Here is a 19,484-nt window from a genome sequence, read left to right on the forward strand (position 1 = left end):
GTTTTATGCAATTGAAGAATTTAGACCATTATTTGTAGAACCTTTATTTTCCTTACCTGTATTGGCTATAATGCAATTCTGGCCCTATTCATTTAAATGGTGTGGCTAATGCGCGATTTTCTTATAATAAGGGATCGCATGAGAACTGAACTATCGCGCTATTTCATAACTGACAGTACCGCAAATATACCAACTACATAAAAGGCAAAAAAAGGTCAAATGGCATTCCACAGAAGACAAGCTTCACACGGAACACAACAGAGATGTTTGTGAAAACTGGGCTTTAGTCAGATCTGATGGCAACATCATTTCCTCAGGTATACATGGTGTCATACGTACAAACACGGTATCATATATTACTATAATATAATGCCTTATTGACAAATGAATTTTAATGTATGTCCATTCTGCAAGTTTATTAATGTTTTGTAAGTCATTTAAGACCTTCTGATTGGCACCTCTGTTACTACCAGAATTGAAGGAAATGTACAGGTAATTGTGCTCCCATGAAATTTACTGCCTTTGTCCTTCTAGTCAATACAGATTACAGATTTTGGAGTTGCTTCAGTGCATCTTGTATATGGTACACAATGCCCCACTTGGCACTGGTAGTGTTGGGAGTGCTTACTGGTGGATGGAGTGCCATTCTAGTGGCTGGCTTGTCTTGGACAGTATTAAATTTCATGAATGTTGCTAGAGCTGCACTCAATCAGGCAAATGGAGAGAGTGGTTCATCATACTCTTACCATGTTTATGTCTTGTACATTGTGTTTATATTTTTAGGGAGTTACGTGGTGGGTTAATTGTCACAGATTTCACAATCTTTGACCTGTTCTTGTAGCCATAATACTTAACTGTTGTTCCAATTAAGTTTCATGTCTATGGTAACTTTATGGAAAATGAACATACATCTCTCTAATATGCAGAAACATCACATTAATAACTGTGTTATTAAGTTTCAAATTGAGATGAACTTTAATAATTACAACTGACAAGATAAAATATAAATGAACTACATTGAAATATAATGACTTATCTAAACTATGGCATCTCTAACAATGCAATACTTCCTTGCGCTACAGTGATTTGTCATTATCAGCCAAAAAATTCTAAACACTAGCCTTGAAATAAGGCTGAGAACTGAGTCAAGCTGACACTATTACAAAGTATTTGCAACATAGAAACAGACGATTTCACCGAAGAGATCAGGGTCTTTATTTAATTTACTTACTTAGATCCCAATTTACTTAATACACTTGAATCAAGACAGATAAATGTGCAATATAATAAAATTATTTGCCTGTTTTCATTACTTTGTATTTGATGCTCTAAAGTGAACAGAACTTTTAGTTTAATAAATGGAACTGCGCGTACCTGCTCTGCACCTTCTGGAAGGAAGCTCTGCTACTTGATTCCAACGATCGTCTTTAAAGTCGTAGCACTCCACGCTTCGTATAGCTTTAGGTGCCTGACCACCAACCACTATCATTACCTGCAAACATAAGCAGCAGATCTGTGTTACAACTCAAATAGTATCAGCAAAACTTCTTGGTTATGGAAATAATTCAGTGTTGGCATTATAAGATGTCTCCATAATTTAGGTCATAAAACCTAATATAATATCTGCTATAATTTTGACTTCTCACTATTTAGGTTATGTGGCATGCAAGTGAAACAAGGTTCTCTATTTCTATTTAACTCCTTCCTCAAATAAGCTGGATTCTAAAAGCATTTTCGAATTTTCCACTATTGTTCTGTCATTATATGCCATATCTGCAAAACTCAAAAGTTGACATAACCTTTCGGAAAAACTAATAATTCAGAAAGTACATTCACCTGAAAAGTAATGGATTAAAAGGCCAATAGTCTCTGCTTCAAGGCTATTGACCAAGTTAAATTCCTTTCTTTCATTGGCTTTCAGGACTTGTTTTAACCAAATGACTATTATCTATTTGTTTCATCTATAACAGAGGGGAGTTACAAAGTGACATGAAAGAGTAATGAAGTAAACTGCAGCTGTACTCACATTCTATAAGCACATTATAAGAAAAAAAGCATCTACAGTACATAAAGGATGCAATTTTTTAAAGGAATTCTAGCGAGGTGAAATGCTCTTTGGGTACCGGATTTTATTTCTGACATAGTGTATTTAATACTGTTTAATATCAGCTACTGTGGAGCTTCTGCTGATCGAAATGTTTTCTTCACTAAACTGGATTAGCTTTATTAGGCAAAAATGTTTAAATTAAAATTGTTTCTTAAACAATTCTGCTAATAAAAATCCTGAAAAACAAATAAATCAAGAAACCAAAATTACATTTCCAAAATTGTTTTTATTACTCCATAACCAAACTTGTCCAACAGTTATTATGGACAAAGCAAAAGACTTGCTTTCACATGCTACTGTTTAAAGTTGAAACATCAGATCTTCCCAATTTTTTCAAATATAGACTGTACTATTTGAAATTTGTTCTGAAGTACATTTTGCTTTATGTAAGTTCCTAAACAAATACAAAATATATAAATCATTTCCTGAGTGAGAGATTACAGATAAATAAAGTCACAATGAAGGCCATTAGAATTTTTGTTTTATAAACAAAAGCAAATTACTAAAAAGAACAAGCACCTTCGCAGTGCCTTTCTCAAATTCAGGACATTCAAAGTACTCTGCAGTCTAGGAAGTAGACTTTTCAAATGTGGTCAAGATCACAATGAGGTGAAACACATTAATTAATTGGCAGTCGGTAACAAAATATACCCCAAATAACAAATTTTAATTATGCTGTTTACAAGACAAATATCACTCTCCAGTTTTTTTTCCAATTAGTGCCATACAAACTTTTACTTACACCCGAAGGTGCAGTTGAGGCTTCAGTTTAACTTTTCATCCAAAACATGGCATTTTCCATAGTGCAGGATGCTCTCAGTACTACACTGAAGTGTCAAACTTGGTCAAGAACACAAACTATCAGGAAAAGGGGTATTAAGATTACAGCATTCGTAAGTATCTCTGCTCTACACTTCACGGACTAGAATTCAAGAACTTTTAAAAACTGTAATTGGGCCAATACAACTGATCATACAGACTGGCATCCAAGGAGAACCTGACACTATTACTCAAAATATGACAATAATAATTCTGACCTAGAATATGGCCTGAACTAGGAAAATCAAGCTTTTTGACTTGACAGAGCAACTGGTGTTGAATGTAAACAACATTCTAAATCAATCGTTTCAAATCTTGACAGAAATTGAGGTTAGGAATTAGTAGATGAATCAATTGATATGCTGTAATTGCTTTATAGGCAGGAAAGTTGAGGCCATTCAAACTAAGCTGAAATGCACATTCACCTTTTAAATAGTTTGCATCAAAATTCAATAAAATCACAGCATCAAGATGCCATTTGAGAAATATGATGTTATTTAAATGTCCCACACTTCCAGCAATTCAAAATGTTGTGGAAATTGATGGCAAACACAGCTCAAATTTGCTAGCTACTTCCAGAGTACTTCAAATGTAACATTAAATCATAGAAGTATAGAATGATAACAGCACAGAAGGAGGCCTTGCAGCCTGCCTTTTTCCTGGCCACACTACAGATGAGCAACTCAGCTAGTTGCATTCTTTGTCTTTTCACTATAGCCATACAATGTTCTCTTTTTAGATTTCTTTTTAGATTTAAATAATTATCAAATTCTAATCTGCCTCCACTGTACTCTCAGGTAATGCTTTTTAAATGCTAACCATTTATTGTATTAAGGAGGTTTCTTTTTATCTCTTCCACCATGCTTTTGCTAGAAGGTATATTAATTCACTGTCTTGCTGTTCGCAACTTTTCACCGATGCGAACAGTCCTTCTTTATCTATTATCTTCAGATTTTGAGCATTGCCATCACATGTTCTCTCAACCTCCTCTCCATTAAGGACAGTAGCCCCAGCTTCACCAATCTAACTATGTAACTGAAGGCCCTCATCCATGGAGGATTTTCTATAAATCTCTGCACCACATCTAATTTCTTCACATTCTTCCTCCCATTGTCCTGTATCCTCAATTCTTCATTTTCATAGCCTTTTCTTGTACTTTCTACCAAATTCTAACATCATATCTAACATCATGACAACAGGCCTTGCTACAGGACAGGATCTGGCAAATTGTGGTGTTTCCCAGGACATCCTCAGGTGTCTCTGGCCCTGATTCTCAGACAGTTTGTCCACATACCGAAGACACTGCCACACCAATGGCTGCCTTTGGCTATACGTTCCCTGCTTGGCTGGCCTTTCCTTGAATGCTTCCTGCTACTGGCCTTAAAGCTTCAGTTATTGACTGGTGAGGTCCCTCTTTTGTTTCAACCTCTCCTTCAGAGAATTGTAGAAAATTTGGGCTCATTGACAGAAAAGTATTCTACCAGTGAACTATGAGAAAAAAAGCAAAAAGCTATTTGAGAGCATGTGTATATGAATTTTGCCCATGCAACTGCTAAGCAGTGAGTTTTCCTGCTCCTCCAATTGCACTCACTAAAACTCCATCCATCCTACAGGCCTCCTTCCACATGCAACTGCACTTCTGACATCTACAAAGGATTTTTGAAAATATGCCAGTGACCTGTGAACCCACCACCTTCCAACCATGCCCACCACCGTCAATTCTATCCCCATCCACTCTGATCACTGCCCACATCAAAATCATCCTTAGAGTTTCCATTAGATCTCATAATCTGCCCTATGATATTTTGAATTTCCTTACCTCAGATTGTACCCAACTCTCTACCAATTTAAAATCACCAGTAACTCCAAACATTCCATTTGTCAGCCGACACCAAGATTCACCTACATTTGGACAGTACTGCCTCACCCTCCACATCCCTCAATTTGTTTATCTATATTTCTTGCACCCACATTCCACTACACCCAACAACCTAAGCCCTTGTCATTGCACTTTCATACCGTGACATTGCCTTCTCTGGTTAACTGACTCAGAAATACCCTCTTCTCTACCGCTGCATTAGCAGCATCCCAAACGACTACAGAGACAGCAAGTCATATCTACCAGTCATCAGACTGCACAAGGACTGTATGATTTGTCCCATACTGTCCCTAGGGCACCGATTTATGTTTCTGTGGAGTTGGAATCAATGACTCACAAGTTAGGTAGGGGTCAGTTGCAGATTCCGATGCTTATATTCCATGAATGAAATATGTAAAACAATCACTGCTAGCTCCTTTCATAATACCACATTCCTTCATCATAACTAGCCAAAGTTCTCAAATAACCTACCTGACACCATTATGGAACTCTATAGAGCTGCAGCAATTGAAGAAAGCCCACCACAATCTTTGCACAGCAGATAAGTGAGCAATATGAGGCCATGACAATACTACCGATATGAACAACAAAAAAACAAGAATGGGCCACTCAAACTTTCAAGCCTACTCTGGCATTGAATAAGATCATAGCTGATTTGATTTTAACCTCAACTCTACGCTCCTGCATATCTCAGATAATCTTTTATCCCTTCGGTAATCAATGATCTACCTCTGCTTTAAAAACATATAAAGATATTGCATCTACGACCTTTTGAGGGAGGGAATTTCAAAACCCCTCAGCCCTCAGAAAAAAATGTTTCCTCATTTCTGCTTCGCTTGATTGGTCCCTTACTTTTAAAGTATGATCTACATCCCAAGAACAAATTAAAACAATACCTCAATACCACAATAACGGAGAATGCTTTACTGGATGCAATGCCTCCAGTATTGCTAGTTGACAAGACTTTTTTGCCAACTGTAGAGTAATACACTGTTTAATCTATCTTTGCCTAGATTTGAAGGGTATTTTTCCAATCATATATGCCATCTTAAAGTGCCTGCTAAGTGTGCATAAACCTGAAACTGAAGACGTGAAACCAAAAACTTCTCGATCTCGAAAAGCGCTGCCGGTCAGTGTGGTTCCATGCCAAGAATGTACGAGCAGAAAATTTTCCGTAGTTACTTCTGACCAATCTTAGTTCAGAATTGGATGGTAGTTTTAGACTAGGGAAGCAAACTGATCAGTCTGCATTTATACCTGCAGAGGACATATTAGCAAAGCTACTGGTCAATAAAATGACACAGGTAGTTGCTTTTGGTTCAAACTTTAAAGCATCCTCTTTCCTACCTTGGGTAGACTGATTGGGGTCCTTGGTCTTGTGCGCGCTGTCTTTATCGCAGCTCGTTGATCAAGAGGAAGTAAATGGTATTTCATGGCTTCAATTAGGAAATCTTTGCATGTATTATTATTCTTTATCAAAGCCTCCTCTTCTACAGTCTGCATGTAGCAGGGATACACGTATGTGAGTCACATCAGCAATAGACATTATTGAATATAGCTTGACATTTAACAATTACCAATTGGCTCATTAAAATAAAAATGCACTGTGCCAGATATAACAAAAGAAGGTCCTGTAACACAGTACATCACTAACCCCAAATAGTTCTCTAAAGCTGACAGCTAAAGTAAAACATTTTTAGCAAAAAAATCACATTATGCCCTGGATCAAAACATATTTTCCAAAATGTAAACAGGGGCATTTGATATTTAGAAGTCAACTTAAAAATAAAAATGATGCAATGCTGATTGCAGCAGCTTTGGTTTGCTAGCAATTTTTGACTGGCACAGATCCAAAGGACTGCCTGGGTTCCTTCTGTGTCAGAAATCTTCTATGGCCAGAATTTAATTAGTAAGGCAGGCCCCCTGGTAAATAACCAAATCCACCCCAGACATTTGTGTGACCCAAGATCACCCTTTTCTGCCATTTAGCAACCAATTATTTGCCATTAGGCTCTCTAGATTTGGGGGGTTGGGCAACTGTATAGCAAGAGCTGCTGGCTGATCGAAGGGCAAGCTGCTTAGTAGCCAAAAAGTACAAAGGCTACTGCTGGAACTGCACCTATAAGGCAAAGACACCGTGAAAGCAAGTTGCCCATAAAACAATTAAGTGGTTCTGGGTCTTTAAGGTCATCAGGCAAGCCCTGATAAGGGACTGTTGGGAATGTCACAAGCAGCCATTGCTGCCAGGAGAACCTCCAGAGGCCACAGAGTCAAAGAGGAGGTCTCCCTTTTCTCATTACCATAGTATCCAGGACATTTTCTCAGCTGCACAGTCACCCTAATTTCTGCACATGCTAGTGTACTGATTTTGATTTCAGACATTACTAATCACACACAGATCTTGGAGTCTGCACACTGATAATTTATCATTGCCCAGGAGCCTCACAGAGCTCTTCAAATGGATTTCCACATGGCAGAGCACCTATTTTGTTGCTGATAAAATGCCAGCGGCAGCAGGAACAGACTTCTAATTGACCACTTGTGGCTTACTTGGTCTCTAGGTTGGAGGCCTGTCTACAGTTTCATCACTTTTGGCAAAATGCCATGACAGCAGGTAGGTAATGGGCATTCCACTACCATGTTCCTCACCACTGTATGGGATCCTTCTACGCTCTCACTTCCAGCCATTTCCTAAAGGGATGATAACATCCAGGTCATTGTTTCTGTCATAAGTTGTTCCAAATTACAATTGAAATCCATCTTTGCTGTCAAATAGTTTTTACAAGTCTTCTTCAAATGGATTTTCTGGGAAATGATTTTGTGCACATTATGAAAGCAAAAAGTCATCAAATATCTCGATGGAATTTTGTTTCTTCTCAACTCAAAGTTATTTTTTGGTTACATTCTTTTTTATTTAATTGTGTTTTATTTAACTTGCAAATGAAACATGCTCCTATGACAAAAAGGTCATCTGACAGGCTCTATCTAACCTCAGGTCTCTAGTCCACAAGTGAGCACTGCTGCTAACCTGGACAAGATAATCCCGTGGAAGTAGTGGAAGGCGAACATTTTCCATTAGTTTTGCCATGTGGTCCAGGCGAGTTTCTTTGTCATACTTTATCCAAGAGATAACTGCTTCAAATACCTGCCGGTGAGAAAGAAGTAGGTGGAAGTCTGAATGGCCTGAAATGAGCATTAAATTTTAGTAATCCAATACCAAAGTTTTGTTTCAACCTCTTTCCTTGCCACAAACCAAACCTTGTAATTGTGGCCTCTAAATCTAAATCAAAGTTAAACAGCACTTTTCTTTTACTCGCACATTTCCTAGAGATATCCTAGTAATTACACCAGCACCATGCCCACCAGTGAGCCCTTGCTGGAAGAGAACAGCAGCAGTAAGCATTTGACAGGATGGGGAAGTGTGAACATATGCCCCCACCCCCGATAAATTCCCTATGTAGAATAGATCAAAAATACTGGTTGTTGTTATGAAGTTGGCCAAATGGCACAAATTAGTAAAACAGTGAAAATGAAAAAAATAAATTTAGACTTTGATTTTCAGGAATCCAGACCATAATCCCAATGTCATCCTAAGAGGGAGGCCCCATTTCTGGAGTTGATGGTATGATAAGCTACATCAGATAAGTCACCCTCAACATCAAACCACACCTCACTGAAGCAGTACGGGTAGCCTTCCAAATCATGAGGCGAAGGTTTGTGCCTTGATGGTCAATTGTGTCAAACATTACCTTGTATGATGCAGCAGTCTCACTCTGGCTTGGCAGTAAGGCACTGGGCTGAAGGGTGTATGATTCCCTGCTCTAGAGTTTTTCTGGACACTTCCAATGCTCCTTCCAACCAATCAGGCTCAAGAGATGCTGGCCATTGGCAACCACCTCCCAGTTGCCTGCCACCTTCAAATCTTGCTTGTAGTTATTGCAGTCCAGATACAGATGTCCATCAAGCTATGGAACTAGTGGACAGCTCTCCTGACAGAAAAGTTGTGTGTATGTCTGTACGTCTATACGTGGAGCCATTGTAAATCTTGTTGGTTTAGTAGTGAACATACAGTATGTGACTGAATTATAATGGTCAGAACCTCTGAATTAGTGGCTAGAGAAAGTAATAGATAGTGGCCTCCTTGGTTCACAATATTTCATTGCAGCTGCTGGACTGAAAAGATTCTGGAGTTTCCACTTCTGAAATTGCACTGAAATTTTGGATACATCTGCAGTCCGATGTAAGCAACAATGATAAATATCTTTCCCACAATTCTTGACAGGAAAATACTTCCAATGTTCTTACAATTACTGCAGTTGCCCTTATTCTTGCAAAAGATGACATGCTTGACACCATGCAAATCCTAAGACACTGTCTCCTTCCTCCAGCAGAGACAGAGAAGTCTGCGCAAATGATACAGGAGCATCAGTCTTACACGCTTGATAATGTCAGGCTTATAGTCTAATCAGCTGGGTTTGCCAGTAGCATGCAAGCCAACAGATTTGCTAAACTTTTGCAACATACGTTTCCATGATAAAAGGCTATCTACACAGTGTCTAAAGTTCCTTTGGTCACAGTGCTTTCCCTGGAATACTACTCAAGTAGCATGCCATTTATTGATCTGTTTATTGCAATCAACGTAATGTTGGCAACTTATTAAGATGGCAAGACCAAATGTACCACCCTCAACACCAAACCAGATTCTGATGGAAGACTAGCAAGTGTAAATTTCCAGCTTTGGGAAAAACACTTTCGTTCCAATTCATTCATAAAATAAGACATTCTGATCAGGAGACTCTATGAACCTCTTAACCTTGGCAAAATCTTAGAACCATCCTATCCAACATTTCCAATTTATTACGTCCATACATTCATGATGTAGGATGACCAAAACTAGGCAGTAGATTTGTCATAACTCTAAGAACATAATAAGCAGGAGGAGTAGGCCATCAAGCCTGCTCTGCCATTCAATAAGTTCATGACTGGTCTTTTTGTGGATTAAGCTCCACTTACCTTTCTCACATTCACTTTCCCTGTCACATTTACTTTGCACAAGCTCATTTTTGAAAGACATTCATTTAAATTCAAAGTGAATTTGGATAGGGATGCAAATAGAATTTGTGGCTATGAATTAACTTCTGGGAAGTTATACTCTGGCTGAGATTGCTATGAAGACGAGAACTAGTTAACCAAAACAAAGGAAGCAACAAGTAACTGGACACCAACATACAACTTAAGGTAGAACACGCAAAGTCACCACCATCTTCTCAAGAATAACTGGGGACAGGCAGCCAGTTGGCCAGCCAACGACACCCATTCCCCATAAGAGAAGTCAGCAATAATGAAGCTCATTTTATTGAGTCTTTCCTAATAACTCCATCATCTCATGCCACGGATCAATTGTTTGGATTTGATTGAACTGCCCTCTGAAGCTTGACTGATTCCTTTATGACATGATGTTTAAAACTGTGTGTAATACTTAACAAACAGTCTAATTTAACTGTACTGCATTCCATCTGTCATCATTTTGAGCCTAAGTTCTGTGGTAACTGCCCTTCTTTTCCCTTCCTTCCCAGTTTGGTATCATCTTCAAATTTAACCAATTTACATTGATTTAACATGGGAGGAATGCATAAATGCATGACCTTCCAGCAACTCTCATATATGTTTGTATACATTCCCTCCACACATCGATTCCTACAAACCGTATGTAATTTATGTAATAATATAAATGACTTGGATGTAAATATAGTTACTAAATTTGTAGATGACACCAAAATTGGTGGTGTAGTGGACAGCAATGAAGGCTACCTTTGAGTACAACGAGACCTTGATCAGATGGGCTGATGGACGAGGGAGTGGCAGATGGAATATAATTTAGATAAATGTAAGATGCTGCATTTTGGTAGGACAAACCAGGGCAGGACTTATACACCTTAATGATAAGGTTCTGGGGAGCGTTGCTAAACAAAAGGACCTTGGAATACAGGTTCATAGTTCCTCGACAGTGGAGTTGCATTTAGACACGATAGTGAAGGTGGTGTTTGGTAAACTTGCCTTTATTGTTTCGGTCATTGAGTATATGAGTTCGGAGGTCATGTTGCAGCTGAACAAGACATTGGTTAGGCCACTTTTGGAATACTGCTATTCAGTCTGGTCTCCCTGCTATAGCAAAGATGTTATGGAACTTAAAAGGGTTCAGAAAAAGGTTCAGAAAACTCTGTTGTCAGAGTTGGAGGGTTTGAGCTATAGTGACAGGCTGAATAGGCTGGTGCTATTTTCCCTGGAGTGTCAGAAACTGAGGGGGGGGAAAAATTATAGAGGTTTATAAAATCATGAAGGGCATGGATAGGGTGAATAATTCAAGGTCTTTTCCCCAGGGGAGTTGAAAACTAGAAGGCATAGGTTTAAGGTGAGGGGGAAAGATTTAAAAGGGTCCTAAAGAGGCAACATTTTCACGCAGAGAGTACTGAATGCATGGAATGAACAGCCAAAGGAAGTGGTGCAGGCTGGTACAATGACAACATTTAAAAGGCATCTGGATGCGTATATGAATAGGAAAGGTTGAGGAGGATATGGGACTAGATTAATTTAAGATATCTGGTCAGCATAGACGTGTTAGACTGAAGGGTCTGTTTCTACACTGTACATCTCTATGACTATTTCCTAATCCAGTTTATTTTGAATATTTTTATTGTTACTCATTGTAACAAGTATACTAACATTACTAAAGGTACTTATCATTTGTCTCAATTTCTCCTGCATTTGGAGCAGTCATGCCTTAGAACAAGTAGGAACAAACATAATTGAAAAGATGTTCAAGCATATTTTTCCAAACTAATCCTGCACAATTAGCATTGCCATTTACTTTCACAATTCATTCAATCTCCTAAGGCTTGCATTTCACTAAAGGAATATTCTTAATCCTGATGTATTTTCTTCCAGATCTGTCTTCATTTAATAATACTTCATTTAATATGCTTGTATTACCTTGAGTTCAAGAAATGAAATGATTTTACCTTTTTCCTCCCCCATTGTTAAGTAGGATTATCATCAGTGGAAGCTTATAATTACAAAAATCAATTAATGGTTTCTCGTGGCACCCATGAACACGAGTAGTAGTAGTGTTGGTCTTGGACTTGTGGAAGGTAAGAGGAAAATATGATAAATGTTTTATAGCTCTATGTGTTTCCTGAAAAGATTGCTATTCAAACCATTATTCAGTAAAGAGAGAAATTAATGAAATAAAAGGAATGCACTTGCTTGATCTTTGAGTCATATTCCTATGTTGTTTAATAGTTTGAATAAAATAAAAATCAATTCATTTTTCACTTAATCCCTGACTCAAAACTGTTAAAATTCTATCCTGATTATGTAAATTTAAGCATTTTGTTAGAGGCTCCTTAGTGGAAAGTAAACTTTTAATTAAATGAAAAATCCAATCAGACATCATTTATTGCTTTCTAAAGCAAATGCTTAATTTAATTTAAAGATTATTCTTTTACAGTTTTTAAAAAAAAAAGTGGGGGGGACATTCTCCTGAAGGCTGTAAGTCAATATGTGGCCTTTTACCTTGTGCATGCGAAATGTGAATTAATCATGAAGATGTCATCTCTGGTATCATAATGGCATGATAACACAAAAAATTCAAACGTGCACAGCAGGTGAGAAATGCACATTATGCACTGCACGTTCTGATGAAGAAAACAATATAAATGTGAGTTTCACAAAGATTAGTGAATTGGATGTTGATGATTTCAAACCCCACATGCATCCAGAGACCCTTCTTGATTGTGTAATTTTGTTTTTTGATCTTCCCTTTCTTATGAAAGCATCTTGCCTCTCCCACATTTCAAGATCCACATTTAAGTTGTTCTTCTTTGATATATCTTTGCTTTTAGCTGGAGAATAGACACTATTGAAATCCACTTCTTCCAAATTAAGGGTATTTTGTTTAAACATTGGATTTTTGCAAGCATGATTGGAACTTTTTATTTACAGTATGTTTCCTTACATTGGAAGTGTTCATTGCATTAATGGTTACATAATATATTAATCAATCATATCAAATTCAGCTTGTCAGAGTTAAAAATTCATGAATTATGTTATTTGCAAATTATTCACAAAAAGAAATCAGGAACAGCATTTACAATTCCAGTCGAGTCAAGCTTAATAATCAATCAGATTTCTAGTCTTCAGGAAGGAGGTTTCCAGCCAAACCACTTAAAATGAATGAATACCTGTATTCTAAATTTAAGTGTGAGACAGTCTTTGTGATAACTTTCTTCATGGAAATTTTTCACTCCAGCTGTTCGAACATGCAGCCAACTGGTGACCTCATTCAAAACACATCAGGTTCACGTACACTGGTGACATCTCACTATCTCACCGCAGCCTTCCATAGTTCCTCAAATTGTCTCTAAATTGTCATGCTGCTTATTTGTTATCCTATACTAAATGAGCAGAAATTTCCTCAAATCAAATATTTGGGAGATCAAATTAAAGCTGGCATTTTTAGGCCTTGCCACTTCTCAGCTACTCTCCCTTTGGCACCTGTTAGGTGCCATTATTAAAGATATTAAAGCATTGAGTCATGAAGTCAAACAGCACGGAAACAGACCCTTTGATCCAACCAGTCCATGCCAACCATAAACCCAAACTAAACTAGCCTCACCTGTCAGCGCTTGATCCATATCCCTTCAAACATTTCTTATTCATGTACTCATCTGAATGTTTTTTGAAGTGATGTAACTATACCCACATCCACCACTTCCTCAGCAGTTCATTCGACATGTAAACCACTCTGTTAAAGAAAACAACTGTCCCTCATGTCTTTTTTTTTTTTTAAATCATTCTTCTCTCACCTTAAAAACATGACCCCAAGTCTTGAAATCCCCTACTCTAGTGAAAAGACACCTGCTATTTGCCTTATCGATACCCTTCATGATTGTACAGACATCTAGAAGGTCACCCTTCAACTTCCTATGCACTGGTGAAAAACAACCCAGCCTATCCAGCCTCTCCCTATAACTCAAGCCCTTCACTCCCAGCAACTTCCTTGTAAATCTCTTCCGAGCTCTCTCCAAATTAATAATATCCTTCCTATAACAGGGCAACCAGAACTGCACACAGTGCTCCAGAATAGGCCCCATCAATGTCTTATAGCCTTCACATAACTTCCCAATTCCTATATGCAAAGGTCTGAGCAAAGGAGGAAAACATGCTAAACGCCTTCTTAACCATCCTATCTACATGTGATGCAAACTTCAAAGAATCAAAGGATGTTGTGGAACTTGAAAGAGTTCAGAAAAGGTTTTCAAGGATGTTGCCAGAGTTGGGGGGTTTGAGCTATAGAGAGGGGCTGAATCGGCTAGGGCTGTTTTTCCCTGGAGTGTCAGAGGTTGAGGGGTGACCTTATAGAGGTTTATGAAATCATGAGAGGTATGGGTAGGGAAATAGACAAGGTCTTTTCATAGGGGTTGGGGACTCCAGAACTAGGGGGCATACACTTAGGGTGAGAGGGGAAAAATTTAAAAGGGACCTTAGGGACAACTCTTTCACATAGTGTGGTGTGCGTACGGAATGAACTGCCAGAGTAAGTGGTGGTGGCTGGTACAATTACAACATTTGAAAGGCACCTGGATGGGAATATTAATTGGAAAGTTTTAGAGGGACATGGGCCAAGTGCTGGCAAATTGGACCAGATTAATTTAGGATATCTGTTTGGCATGAACAAGTTGGACTGAAGGGTCTTTTTCTGTGCTGTACAACTCTATGACTAATTCTTGAGAATGTGGCTGCTTCTCTACTTGATACGATCATGGATTTTGAATACCTGGAGATCATTTTGACTTGTTACCAAAATTAAATTACAAACTAGAAAAGTGAAATCCATACCAATGATCACAAGAGCTTTATGAAATCATTTGAGGTTAGCAACTAGGATCACCCCCTTACACAATGCAAACTCCAGGGAATTAAACTCTTACCTCATATCATAAGTGTTAGTCTACACTTCACATTAAAATCTACCATATCTCAATATAATGCTCCAAGCCTCTCTATAGATAGTTGTTCGACATTTTACTCATTTCTTGATCATGAAGTTTGTGTTAGCAGCAAATTTCATGATACAACTGCTGTCCATCATTGATGAATACTACAAAAGGATTTTTTTTTCCTAAACAGATCATGTCCTCAGTATTGATTACACACCACCTCTCTATTTAGCCAATAACAATATGTACTTACACAGCATATTTAACTTGGTAATTAGTCACAAAGTGCTTCACTGGAGCACTGTCATACAAAATGTGATAACTGCTCCATAGCTTTAAAGTTCCTCATTAGCTTCATGGGAGTAAATGCATCAAAAAACTTTTGAAAATTTAAGTGAACTATGTTCATTGGAATATGCATTATCCATTTGCTTAAAATACCCCACAAAATATCAAATAAATTAACAAATAAAAACAGTACTAGCATTACCATTAGGCAGTAGAGCATCAGGTCAAGCAAGCAATTCATAAACATAAACTTTCCAACATTGGCTTTGAAATGTTTTGCCTAATTCACACCATCAATAAGTTTAGGTTCGTGCAAAGGTTTGAAGATAATCAGGATTGTACATTTGGGCTTCATACTGTAAAGACAAAAGGTTTATCCTCCAACTTGCTTCGGACTTCCCTGAGTGAGTACAGTTTATATTTAATAATTTTGGAGGACAGGTTTGAGGGATTGTGGAATGCTTAGATTATTTTTCTATGTAAGGTTAATGAAAAGATGCAACATAATTTCATTTTTAAAACAAGGCGTTTTCTTAAAAACTACATAGTTCCAGATAATTGCTGGCCTTGGTTGCCTGAACTCACTCAGGGAAATCAGACGGTTTTATGACTGGGTATTACAGGTGTTATTTTTGGACAATTTTTATAGACTTTGAATTTCCATTTGAATTTTTCAGTTTATTATAACAACTGTTACAGAACAAACTGCTCAGCTCTTATCACCTGTCTCTGACATACCTTTAAAAAGGAGAGAACATGGTGAAACCTGACTGTTCTTCTGGAAATGTAATTGAAAAAGTTTCTTAATATTGTATTTCTCACATAAGAACGTATGATCAAGGAACTCCAGTAGGCCAAGCAGCTCTTTGAGGCTGCTCCGCCATTCAATATGATTATGGTTGATCTAATGTAACCTCAGCTCTATATTCTCCAAACCCTGACCTTTCATCTCCTTGGTAATTAAGAATCTATTTCATTCTGCCTTAAAAATATCTAAAGGTTCTCCATCCACTGCCTTTTGAGGATGGGAATGCCAAAGGCTCACAATCGTGAGAGAAATAAATGCTTCCTCATTTCAGTTATATATGGGGAACCCAATATTTTAAACCACAATCCTAAGTTCTAGAATCTTCCACAATCTTCCACAATAGGAAATGTTCAACATCCACCTGATCATGACTTCTCGGGATCTTATTTGTTTCAATTAAGTCATCCCTATTTTTTTTTAAACCCCAGAGAAAGATCTAGCCTTTCGTCATAAAGAACCTGCTAATTCCAAGCATTAGTCTATTATTAAATCTTCTCTGAACTGCTTCCAATGCATTAACATCCTTTCATAAGTATGGTGACCAATACAGTCTACAGTACCAGATGCGGTCTCACCAATGCCTTGTAGAACTGCAATATAATGTTCCTATTCTCATATTCCATTCCCCTGGCAATAAATCATAACACTCTATTAGTTTTCCTGATGACTAGCGTTACCTGCATCCTAATCTTCTGTGACATTTGCACCAGGAAAACCAGATCTCTGAATCTTCTTGAGCAAGGGGTGTTTCCCAATTTCCCAGAGATAAATGGGCATAATTAGTGATGACCACAAGTGGCACAGATTATCCTTCCCTGCCATAAAGAATAACTGCCATTGTCAAGAAAATGTTTTTCTAAGACAAGTTACTTTAAAGTCGAGTGAAATCTGCTTTTTCACTTTACAGGGACATATAGAAAGTGCAAGACAGCAAGAATCTGTGCCATGTAATAATTTTTTTTCTTTTTAATAAATCAATACTTATGTGTAAATTAAAAATCCTGGTTGATAAATCTTTTCAATCCAAGTCTAATTTAGAAAAAACAAAATTAGCCACATTGGGATTTAAGTATAACATTTCTACTTTATATTACAATTAAGTTGCAAGGCAGGAGATGTAGAGGGGATTTGTGAAAAAGATTTTTCACCCAGAGGGTGATCAAGATGTGGAATGCACTGCCTGGGAGGGTAGTTGAGGTGGGAAATCTCACCTGGTTAAAAAGTACTTGGATGAGCACCTGAACTGTCATAATATTCAAGGTTTTGAGCCTAGTGTAGGAAAGTGGGACTAATATAGGTAGGAATGTATTTTAGCAGTACAGATTCAATGAGCTGAAGGGAGTCTTCTGTACTCTACAATTCTACGATTTTAACCAATCTAAATTCGACAGCATAAATTAGTGTTTATAATAGTTTAAATAGAAGGGTAAAAGCTATGAAGTTGCTGAAAAAAGTATTTGGCGAATGACAGAATAGAGATTGAATGAATTTTTTAATGTCACATTTATGATATTCTGGTACAGAGATAGTAAATGACCATTTTCAAAGATAGTGGATTTACAGTTTTAGTAAAAGTTATTAAATTTAATACAGTTTGGATGATAGATACTATATACAGCATAGATACATAATGTCTGTTTCCTTTCATTAATGTATCAGCAAAATATTCTAAGACTATAACTGGGACATTTAAATTAACTTGTTTTTTTTTTGGTTGTGTATTATACTGAAGATAAAATTTTTAGAGAGCAAGAATCTGCACTATGATGATGTGGATTCTGTTTCCTCGCCCTTGAGTTTGACACGATACATATTTGAGGTACAATAGTCCCCAAAGCTATATTTAACTACACAATCTAAATGAAAGTATGCAACAGAAGCTAAAGTAAATCACACTTGTCACTTTTTCTTAGTTAATCATAAAACTTTACTGCTGGAAACACATGCTTAAAGGCTGACTATGACCTTCTAGTGGATTTATTTATTGAGCTAAGCAAAGATTAAAGAGGCTTTGTAGGAGCAAACACCAATAATATTCATGAATAAAGCTGTGAGTATCATGATGGTATGAATATGTTACATATTTTCCAAAAAAAACTATCTCACTTTAAGTTAACAAAAGGTGCCTAAAACTATGGTTCCTAAGAATCACAGGACTATCAATTCTTGACTCACTTCAGCCAGTAATCATGATTTGGAGATGCTGGTGTTGGATTGGGGTGTACAAAGTTAAAAATCACAACACCAGGTTATAGTCCAACAGGTTTAATTGGAAGCACACTAGCTTTCGGAGCGACGCTCCTTCAACCATCTGATGAAGGAGCGGCGCTCCGAAAGCTAGGTGTGCTTCCAATTAAACCTGTTGGACTATAACCTGGTGTTGTGTGATTTTTAACTTCAGCCAGTAAGGCAGACAGACTGACGTGTTATTTCAGCATCAGCCACAAAGGGAGACATTTAAAATTTGTTTAACCCTTGGGCAACACAATCAGTCCTTTGAAATATGTGAGAATTCCAAGCTTTTGAGAACAAGAGGAAACTGGAAGGTACTCCATAGAGATCTTCAACATACAGGAGGAATAAATAATTTAAAACTAGCAGCAGCACAAAAAGAATGTTCCCTTATAATGTACTAAGGGAGATAGGGCTCAGGACAGTCAGGACACATATTTTTCAAATACTGACAAGGAGAATCCAATCGCAGGAGTTTCGAGTACGCGGTCTCTAATAGGAAGGTATTATCTTACGCTTCGAATCAAGAGATAAACCAATAAAGATATTGAAGACACTGGACCAAGTCAGTTGCTAATGCTAGCTGATATTATTTGTCTTCTAGAGGGCTTAATGAAGGAGAAAATATTAATCAGAGGTGAACATGGAGGTTAAAACCGTCCTCATTATAAAGTGTTGGACTAAAGAATGACTTGGTAAATGGAAATGTTGTAGTAGAAGATGTAATGTGAAAGAAATTCCTACAGAAAGAGCTGCATTTGTTTTGGGAAATGACCTGACAGGTTCAAGAATACTGGCTTCACCATGGTTGGTACAGCAACCAGTAGAGGTAAAAGCAAACAAATATTACAACAAGATCATCATGGATTGTTTCCTGACTGTGTTGTAACTAGGTCTCAGGTTCACAAAATTAGACATGAAGAAAAGGAGTTTGTGAAACAGGAAAATTATTTGGAAATTCTGTTATCACATACAATTTTCAAAAATGAAGGCATTGAGAATGCAGCTGATACATTTGTGTTAAAGATGGGCCAAATGTAACGAATAGACTAGGAACTGAAATAGCCATACCAAACAACCTGCTCCGAGACAGAGTCAGAAACAATACCTGAGTCGAGTTACTTGAAAGAGAATGCCTTAATGAGGAAATGGAGACCAATTCAAATACCAGCTACTGAGGAACAGGCAGTGATCCATCAGTTGATAGTTCCGAGTACTGTACTGAAATTTCATGACGGGCTCACAATGTACCAACAGCAGGTTGCTTGGGTATTAGGAAACAAAGCTTAAAATATCAAAACATTTTTATTGGCCAGGATTACTTAACATATGTAGTCATTTTTTGAGGCATGC

General features: G+C 37.5%; 1 protein-coding gene across 17 annotated transcripts in view; it reads right to left on the minus strand.

Moving 5' to 3' along the window:
- The window catches only part of LOC122556624 (kelch-like protein 3), a 120,144-nt gene that overhangs the window by 31,441 nt on the left and 69,219 nt on the right, over window positions 1–19,484 (minus strand). For 16 of the 17 annotated variants that reach the window (XR_006313588.2, XM_087995316.1, XM_043703545.2 and 13 more), the window contains 3 exons: window positions 7,834–7,950; window positions 6,153–6,302; window positions 1,375–1,492 (listed from right to left, as the gene is read on the minus strand). Coding sequence is in view for 16 of the 17 variants with exons in the window: in XM_087995316.1 (XP_087851442.1) it covers window positions 1,375–1,492; window positions 6,153–6,302; window positions 7,834–7,950 (385 nt within the window). In the remaining variant the exon portion in view is untranslated. The remainder of the gene's footprint in view (window positions 1–1,374; window positions 1,493–6,152; window positions 6,303–7,833; window positions 7,951–19,484) is intronic. The other variant, XM_043703547.2, reaches the window with a different exon arrangement.

Source organism: Chiloscyllium plagiosum, unplaced genomic scaffold, assembly GCF_037043375.1.
Source record: "Chiloscyllium plagiosum isolate Xiang-an unplaced genomic scaffold, Cpla_swu_hap1 HiC_scaffold_16, whole genome shotgun sequence".
Lineage (NCBI taxonomy): Eukaryota > Metazoa > Chordata > Chondrichthyes > Orectolobiformes > Hemiscylliidae > Chiloscyllium > Chiloscyllium plagiosum.